This window comes from Haliaeetus leucocephalus, unplaced genomic scaffold (genome assembly GCF_000737465.1).
Source record: "Haliaeetus leucocephalus isolate CR32 unplaced genomic scaffold, Haliaeetus_leucocephalus-4.0 Scaffold264, whole genome shotgun sequence".
In the NCBI taxonomy this organism is placed as follows: domain Eukaryota; kingdom Metazoa; phylum Chordata; class Aves; order Accipitriformes; family Accipitridae; genus Haliaeetus; species Haliaeetus leucocephalus.
In genome coordinates, this window is record NW_010972700.1 from 196,114 (window position 1) to 205,401 (window position 9,288).

Consider the following 9,288-nt stretch of genomic DNA (forward strand, 5'->3'; position numbering starts at 1 on the left):
GGGGGGGTAGGGGAGGGGGAATAAAAAAATTCACACCTTCCTCTAAGACTGAGGAAGACTGCTAAGTACCAAGGGAGTTTGGACAAGGACTTTATGCTGTCCACAATCAGGTCATTCCAGAGCAAGTCAAGCATAGTCTGTTTCAAGAAAAACATGAATAAGACTTTTTGAAGGCAAAGAACATTTAGGAACTTTTCCAATACACTGTTCTCACTATGATAAAGTTAATGAAATGTGAATGTTCTTTTATGACTTCATTCTGTTCTACTAGTTTGCCTGCAAACTCGGGAAATTTCTACAACTGAGCATGGTTTTTTTTGTTTGTTTTTATTACCTTGCTTATTATCTTCTAGTGTTTTATGGAGAAACAGAAAACTATTAAGTATCTACAGGTTGAATAACATGCTTTGGGAGAAGGCTATCTGAGAGATTGCACTACCTATGCTATAACTAGTACTTTAAAGCATAAGGATATATACTTTGTGTGGACTTGAAGGTTGAAAGTAAAAGTCATCTATGACACTAAATGTTTTTTCATGACCACCATCAACTGTGATGCATTGTGCTTAAATCTAAAGCCTTCCTCCTTTATGTAGAAATCTGAGAGGTTAGGCTGTCTGAATAGTTGGAAAGAAATCCGAGGAAGGATCCAGATTAATTAGAAATTCAGCATCTGAACTGAAATTAAATATTGTTATTAAAGGACACTTTTTTAAGTCTCATCTGTCACATAAGTAAATAGGTGTCATACTCCAATTCTCTCTTCTATTTTAATATATATAGGAGTTTTATTTAACTATGGTATGCAGACAAGACAAGTTCATTTGTAACAAGCATAGTGACATGAGGTGGAAGAATATGTTGCCTTTCTATGTTGAATGTGGATGGCTGGTCAGGAGAAACAAGGAAGAAGAACTATATGCAGTAACTGCAGGAAAATATTCCAGTCATATTTTAGCTAAAGAAAAAGAGGATTTGGTATACAGAACTCATCAGTTTGCCTGTACGAATAAAACCATGCTAAGAACCATCATGAAAACACTGTTGGTGGCATAGAAAACAGAACATCAGTCATAAACTGTTATGAAAGGAAACTGAGCTCTTTATATGCACCATTTCAAGGGGGAAACATGGCTAAAAAGGCAGAGAACAAAATGGTAAATTTTGTGATTCATGATTACTGAGTGTAACTAGTTTCTAGTGAGGAATGGAAAAAATAATACTTTAGACTAGATTTCCAGCTGTCCATCTCTCATTTGAAAAGAAAATGTTAGAATACCTGTGGGTTTGAGTGATTTTTCAAACATCAGTGGTGAAAAAAACCCTCCTTCCCTAATTTCCAAGAGACGCAAAACAGACACCCTTCCTTCTCAGGCACTTCAGTGTGAGCATTGGTCCTGAAAAGAGACAAATGCTCCTGCGTCACCCTGTGTTTCCGAGGGCAAAAATGAGACCTGGGAGGCCTCTGCTGCAAAACATGGGATTTTCAAATGGCCCGATCAGGACATTCTGCAAAGCCGTGCTCTGCTTCAGACCCAGGTAATCTCCGCCCCCCCCCCGCGAATATCCACCGATAGAAAGTTGTTTTCTTAATATACTACATTAAATAAACTGAGATTGTTAAACAAAAAGTAATCCTTAAATGTTTGAAACCTAGTTCTAAGCCTCGAATTTCAGCATGGCTACTAATAAAGTCCATCTCTGAATAGTAGGTGATCAGTACTTAATACTACTTCTGTGAATAAGAGGGGGCTGATAAAAAGGAAAAAAAAAAAGTCCTCTGCCCGTTTCGGGGAAAAAATAAGAAAACCACCAACGACCCCCCCCCCCAAAAAAAAAACCCAAACCGAAACCAAACCAACACACCTTGAAAACTGTGTAAGAAGCAAGTACAGTTTAAAACAAGTCCCGCGATTCTCATCTTGTTTCCCAGCACCACTTCAGCCAGGCACTCCAGTGTTACCTCTCCCTGCTTGAAAAACATTTTCGATTAACGCCTTGCTACAGTGACTCACTCCCCCGCCTCCCGAGGGAGGACACTGCAAAAAGCAGCAGTGTTCCTCGCCCTAGGTCTCCAGGGGCGCTTTTAAGGAACAAAGAAAACACACACCTCCCCCCCCGGCCCAGCCCGGGGCTCTCAGCTCCCGGCGGTGCTTTCCTGCCTCCCCTCCCGCTGGGTTTGTTTTCGTCCGCATACACCACCACCGAAAGAAAAAGAAATAAGATCCTGGTTTACCCATATCTGCCTAACAGGCAGGAATGCAGTGTCCCTTCCAGTGAAACTAAAAAAACCCAAATCGGTTCCGAAGAAACAGAGGGGAGAGAACCCTTCCAGCGGGACGGGGTCCCCGAGACACCAAGGGCGGAGAGGCTCCTCCCTATAAATACCGGCCTCTCGCTGGTTATCCTGATTTCTATCCCCCAATACTCCCTTCCTCTCTTTTTTTTTTTCTTTAAACCTGTCTCTGTGTCCGAGACTACTCGCCGCTTCGGCCCCCGCCTCCAAGAAGCCGAAGGCGGCGGCGGGCGGCTCCAAAGCCGGCGGGCCCCAGCGGCACCGAGGTGATCGCCGAGGCCGGGATCCCCTCCACGGAGCGCAGGGGGCTCCCACGCTCAAGAAGGCCAAGGCAGCAGCGAAGAGCCCCGAGAAGGTGGCGGCTGCCACGGCCGAGAGGCCCAAAAAGGTGGCACCAAAGAGCGCAGCCAAGGTGAAGAAGGCAGAGTCCAGGGGGCAATACTGTAAGAGCAAAGTTTGAGAGAAAAAAACCCAACAGCGCTTTTAACCGCCACCCACGCTGTCAGAATGAAAAAGAAAGAATTGAAACATCAGTTCAAGTCTAGACTGGTACACGATGATGCCCTGCCGCGCGTATATACGACTTTCCACAGCGCTGCTATACGAACCCACACGCTATGGAAAAATACACTTGGGCGTATTTTGGTTTAACTCCCGATCCTCCAGTTCGATTTCCAGCCCCAGCAGGCAGAAGAACAGAGCAGCCACCACTCAAAACACACTCGGGCTCCTTTTACACCCGCGGAACGGGGCAGCGGCGGCTGCGCCGGGAGAAACGCGCGCCCCGCCCCGCGTTTGAAAACCGCGCGCTACCCTCGGATTGGCCGCCTGCGGCCCCGCCCCTCGCCGCGGGCGGGCACGGAAACTCCGCCCCCTCCCCTCCCGCCACGGCCACCTCCGCGGGATTAACGCCGCTTCCCCCACTGAAGCCACGGAGCGGAGAGCAGCGAGCCCACCCCGGCCGTGTGCTCGTCTCCCCTCCCCACACCACGCTGCGGTGACTGACCCCAGTCTAAACCGCTGCCTTTTATTGTTTTCTTCAGAAAACGGAAGCTGAGAAACGCTTACATAAGTACGTTAAGTTCTTAAAGAAAAATGCAGGGACCTACACCGATCAGCAAAATATAAAGTTGAAGGAACATATAGGAAGTTTATGCATCAGAAACCTTCCCTCGACCTCTGTAAAGTTTCCAGAGAAGCAAGTTATTTGTAGGCTCGGGTGTTCCTGCTCTTTCAGGAAGATGTGGGTGGCTCTGAAAAGAGCCTTTGGGTTGTTTGTTGGAAGAGTTTTACTTGGCTTTAGCCTTGTGGCTGTCGGTCTTCTTGGGCAGCAGCACGGCCTGGATGTTGGGCAGCACCCCGCCCTGCGCGATGGTCACCTTGCCCAGCAGCTTGTTGAGCTCCTCGTCGTTGCGGATGGCCAGCTGCAGGTGCCGGGGGATGATGCGCGTCTTCTTGTTGTCGCGGGCCGCGTTGCCCGCCAGCTCCAGGATCTCGGCCGTCAGGTACTCCAGCACGGCCGCCAGGTACACCGGGGCGCCGGCGCCCACCCGCTCCGCGTAGTTGCCCTTGCGCAGCAGCCGGTGCACGCGGCCCACGGGGAACTGCAGCCCGGCCCGCGACGAGCGCGACTTGGCCTTGGCCCGCGCCTTCCCGCCCTGCTTCCCGCGGCCGGACATGTCTCAAGACTTAAAAAAAAAAAAAACCAAAACAAAAAGGAAACCTGCGTAAAAGAGTAAAAAACAACCTGCGGGAGCAGAAGAAATGCAGTAAGAGCTGCCACCCTGCCTTTTTATCCCTTCCTTCTGGGCTTCGGTGGGACTTCTGATTGGCGGAGGCTGCGATTGTGAAGTTAACCAATGGGAACACAGATGAAGTGGCGACCAATCGGAGGTGCCAGATGGTTTGACATCACGAAGTCGGATTGTCCAATAGACAAGAACAGCCTTGAGTCATCTCATTTGCATACCGTCCCTATAAATACGGGGGTCGCCGCTATTGTATTTACGTCGTTCCTGCGGTAGACAGGTAGCGACAGGCTTGTAAAATGCCGGAACCAGCTAAATCCGCTCCTGCTCCGAAGAAGGGCTCTAAGAAAGCTGTCACCAAGACGCAGAAGAAGGGTGACAAGAAGCGTAGAAAGACTAGGAAGGAGAGCTACTCGATCTACGTGTACAAGGTGCTGAAGCAGGTGCACCCCGACACGGGCATCTCGTCCAAGGCCATGGGCATCATGAACTCCTTCGTCAACGACATCTTCGAGCGCATCGCCGGCGAGGCCTCGCGCCTGGCGCACTACAACAAGCGCTCCACCATCACCTCGCGGGAGATCCAGACGGCCGTGCGGCTCCTGCTGCCCGGCGAGCTGGCCAAGCACGCCGTCTCCGAGGGCACCAAGGCCGTCACCAAGTACACCAGCTCCAAGTAAATCTCTGGAAGATCGTCTAACCCAAAGGCTCTTTTAAGAGCCACCCACATTTTCAGTAAAAGAGTCGTTCACACTGATTCGATTTGGTGAGTGGTACTTGTATTTAGTGCTGTTTTTGTTCCCTGACTAGGACATTTTAATAGTAGAGAAAATGCTTGTCATGTTAGAAGTACTGGGAATGATTAGGGTGGTTTTGTGTGTGCCCTACCCTGGCTGTTCATTGGGCAGGTGTATCAAAAGGCTGTCTGTCAAGCACCTAATCGAGTTCTAAAACTACTGAAGCTTTCTTTCCTCATTTTAGAACAATTAGCTGCAGTAAGTACAGAGAAATATGCACGGTAGCATTCAGTTTGTTTTTTTTCTCTCTGCTGTTCTGGCATGAAATAAAGATTTATTTATTTATTTTTAACAACAGCTTTATTCTAATGCAGTTTATACCTCTCCTAAGAAAATGTTGTCCCTTTTAAACATCAGCTGTCATTCTCAACTGACTTGGCCAAAAGCCAGAGCAGCTTGTTTACTCAGAGCTCCATAAGGATTAGTCTTTGAACGTGTGATATTTGGGAGACAACATTTCATGAAATTTATCGTGCCACATGCAGCAGAAGTGAAATGCTATAGGGAACAATGTAATTTCATTAGTCCCAGAGATTTGATATGGATGTGACGTAGGTTTTTTTGTGTCGTCTCTGATGCAGAATAAGTGCCGCAGAATAAAGTGGTTCCTCATAGGTCCTAAGTGACAACGTAATAGGAAAATACAAGTAAAAAATAATACACGCTTAAAAAAAAAAGTGAACCAGAGCACTTTATCGAACTTCAGGTGGCGCGGGATGTGTGCAGGGAGGGCTGGTTTTTCGAAAAAGCCTTTCGCAAGGGGGCTGAAATCCCGGCTGCCCGGGACAGAGGCGGCGATAAAAGCCTCTGCTGCGGGGCCAGGGTAAAAACTCCCCGTCCGCCGGCGGGTTACCGCTGTGGCGGAGCGCCCGACCGCCGCCGGGGCAGAGCCGAGGAGACGGGAACCGAGATCAGCGCGGGAGGGGACTGCGGCGCGGGAACCGGCCGTGTCCCGCCCCCCGCCCCGCGCCGGACGGCGGGCTTTTCAAATCCTTCCCATTGTCCAATGGAATGTGAGCCTTCCCGCTAGCCAATCACAGGGCGGTGATGGCTATAAATAGCGGCCCGGCGGCCGCTCTCCGCACAGGTTTGTGTTGCTCCGTGCTCGGCGGCGGCACCGCGGAAGATGGCGCGCACGAAGCAGACGGCGCGTAAGTCGACGGGCGGGAAGGCGCCCCGCAAGCAGCTGGCCACCAAGGCGGCCCGCAAGAGCGCGCCGGCCACGGGCGGCGTGAAGAAGCCGCACCGCTACCGGCCCGGCACGGTGGCGCTGCGCGAGATCCGGCGCTACCAGAAGTCGACGGAGCTGCTGATCCGCAAGCTGCCCTTCCAGCGCCTGGTGCGGGAGATCGCGCAGGACTTCAAGACCGACCTGCGCTTCCAGAGCTCGGCCGTGATGGCGCTGCAGGAGGCGAGCGAGGCCTACCTGGTGGGGCTCTTCGAGGACACCAACCTCTGCGCCATCCACGCCAAGCGCGTCACCATCATGCCCAAGGACATCCAGCTGGCCCGCCGCATCCGCGGCGAGCGCGCTTAAGCTTCTAGCAAACGGATCTCAGACTACCGAAAACCCAAAGGCTCTTTTAAGAGCCACCACATGGCCACTAAAGAGAGCTGTAAACTCTTAGTCCTGTGTGGGCAGCGATGTGTTTCCATATGCTTTTCGTGACCAAGAGCCCGTATCCCGCCGAGTAAGTACCAAGCAAAACGCGTACATCACTTTTCAGAGGGGTTGAAAATGATTCTGGCCGTAGCGAAACGGCATGGTGTTAATGCCAGCTGAGGTGATCGTGCTAGGGCAAGTCTCCGTTTAGGGTCAAAATGCCTTTCTACACGTTCTCTCTGGTGACTTCCTTTTTAGATGGTAAGGAAAAAGTTTTAACCGCGGGCTTTCCTTTTCTGAAGTAAATACCCAGCTCTGAAAGATTTGTATATATTTTTAACCTGTTTGCCTGTATGTCTTGAAAGTAATTGCGCACAACACCTTTAATTTCTAAAGGTGAGACTTTACAGAACTCTGTATTCTCGGTTAGAGAAGATGTGTTCAGAGTTAACGCTATTGTAAATTGTCTCCTGCTGTGCTGCGTTTACTTTATGTTCTTATGGTAACAACATTACGGTTTATGGTCCCAACAGAAATATTGTTTCCTTTCCATCCCCCTCCTTTTTTTTTTTTTGCGTGGGTGTTGTTTTATTTCTAAAGGCGCAAGGAGCCCGTTCCCGCCCGCTCGGCAGTTTTCTCAGTGCTTTATCACTTGTGGTCTGTCCCTGTCGTGAGCGATGTCCCCCGGGCATCTTCAGCCCTTCTCAAGCACTTTTATTTTATTCCTGTGGTAAGCGTTGTGTTTCCAGAGAGCTGGGGGTAGGGCAGCGGCAAGGGTAATTTCTGCGAGTCCCGTTTTCAAAAGAGGTGTGCTTTTTGGTGGTGTTTTCTTGGGGACACACTCGTGGCATCCTTCATGGTTCTGGGTATATCTGGTGTGAATGATTAGAGACGCCTATTTGGATCAATTTTCTCCATCTGTATTTAGGCTCCCAAAAATATTTGCTGAACTGAGTACAGAGGAAACGTTTTCCAAGGAGTATTAGTGATTAAAAACTTGACATTGAGTCCAGAATTATGCTTAAATGGAGGTTCTTCCCTATCTGTCATATTTGGTGACTTTTGTGAACCTACCTGGAAAACGGGGTTTCTCCCTGCCTGTAAGCTCAGCTGCACAACCCCTTGCTCTCCTACTCAATAAATCTGCAACTGGTGCCTGAAAAATTTAGATTTCCAAAATTATCTCTGACTTTACGTCGCCTTTCAATTTTTTTTTTATACTGCAGGCCTGTTTATGTAATTTGGGGAGCTTGCTGTTCCACTGCAGTATTGGAAAGAATGTCTTTTTGTTTTTTTCAGTGCTACAAGTGAGCAGCTGTGCCTTTAAGAAGCGGTCAGATTGAGCTGGCTGCATCCTTCATTTAAACTCAGAAACAAGGAGCCACGGGGAGTTGCGGAGATAAAATATTTCTTTTGGAAAGCCTAAATCTGCAAGACTCTTGGTTTTCTCTTAGCTGCTGATACGCTTCATCTTAGCAAATCTTCCTGTCTCTGTGTCAGGGACTGGGACTCTGCAGCAAAATCTGACCAATCAAGAGCCTCGACACCATTTTCTTTCCCTTGTTTTTCTCACTTTCAGCCATTTTCTGTTACTTAACCTCGGAGGGATAAATGGGGGGGAAGGCATCGAGAATAGTACTTTGGGAATTAAGATACTCTATATGATTTCCCCCCCCATTTGTTCATTGACATAGGATTCGTGTTTTTCAGAACAGATTTTTTTTTGTAATAAATGATTACCGGTGAGATTGCAGAAATGAGTCTTAGTGAAAGCAAACTCATTTCCTGTTACTGCCTGGGATAGTGAGAGATCTATTTATCTAAGCCTGTTTACGATAAAATTATTTATAATTAAATCCAATAAAATAGCTATTTTTAATATTTTGTATTGTGGATATTTAGTATCTTGTATAATCAATGGTCAGAATTCTTAAATTCCAGCAGAAGTTTAGGTAAAAAATAATGGGTTTTTTGCATGTTCCAGAAATAAATGATTTTTGAGGAGTGAGACAGGGAAGCAGGTTTTTATTTGCCTTAATCTCTATCATTTTTCCTCTAGTCTTTTGAAGGCTGTGGACTGTTTGAATAAATACAGTATTATTTGGACTCATTCTGAGACTTGAATGCTTGAATTGTGAAAAACACTAACACACTATCAGCTGAGAAGGAAACAGATGTGCAAGGATCTTTGCAGGAAGGGTGAGCTCATATAAACTCTAAATTATAACGCCTGAGTCTGAAGTAGTTTTGGTGTTATATGTTATGAAAGACACTAATAATAACTTACCGTAGCTTGTCCTAGTGGACCAGCTATGCAATTAGGAGGAATTTACTGTGCGGATTTTGAAGCCTGTAACAGCTGCAGATGGTTGCAGTAGTGATATGGGAACAGTGGTTGACTGTAGCTTATAGAGTGGGCTTTGCTCTTCCCTCCTTACGCAAGTGATAAATCCTATCTGGAGTGCCATCGGTTTGCATATGGTGTTGAATCACTTCAGTATAAAAGAGCAACAATAGAAATCCCAAATCAGATGTTGCTTGGGGAAAAAAAATAATCCTTTCATAAGGTACAAACAAGAACTGGTATCATGAGTATTTAAGTTGGGTTTCTTGAGTGAAGATAAACTACTTAAAGACTTGAAAGACATCTTGCACTTGCTATAAAATTCAGAGGAAAAACTGATTATCAGTTAAGATTGATACAGAATAGATCCTGGAAGGTGTTTGCTAAAAAAACCAACCCAATAATATCATGATTTAGAAATAAAACAATTTGCCATACACAGTTTATTTGATGTAACATTTCTTCAGTCTGAGACACACACAGGTGACTTAGTGCAAGAT

The 9,288-nt window shown here is 47.2% G+C and overlaps 3 protein-coding genes across 3 annotated transcripts; 2 read left to right on the forward strand and 1 right to left on the reverse strand.

Annotated features, from left to right (window-relative positions):
* Positions 1–3,513: 3,513 nt before the first annotated feature.
* On the reverse strand, positions 3,514–3,975 carry LOC104832835 (histone H2A-IV). Its single transcript, XM_010569213.1, has one exon. It carries the CDS (start codon positions 3,973–3,975, stop codon positions 3,586–3,588), a length of 390 nt encoding a protein of 129 aa, XP_010567515.1. The 3' UTR covers positions 3,514–3,585.
* Positions 3,976–4,276: 301 nt separating this feature from the next.
* On the forward strand, positions 4,277–4,796 carry LOC104832840 (histone H2B 8). Its single transcript, XM_010569220.1, has one exon. The coding sequence runs from the start codon at positions 4,344–4,346 to the stop codon at positions 4,722–4,724; it is 381 nt and encodes a 126-aa protein (XP_010567522.1). The 5' UTR covers positions 4,277–4,343; the 3' UTR covers positions 4,725–4,796.
* Positions 4,797–5,961: 1,165 nt separating this feature from the next.
* Positions 5,962–6,501, forward strand: LOC104832839 (histone H3). The gene has a single exon (XM_010569219.1). It carries the CDS (start codon positions 5,968–5,970, stop codon positions 6,376–6,378), a length of 411 nt encoding a protein of 136 aa, XP_010567521.1. The 5' UTR covers positions 5,962–5,967; the 3' UTR covers positions 6,379–6,501.
* Positions 6,502–9,288: the final 2,787 nt, after the last annotated feature.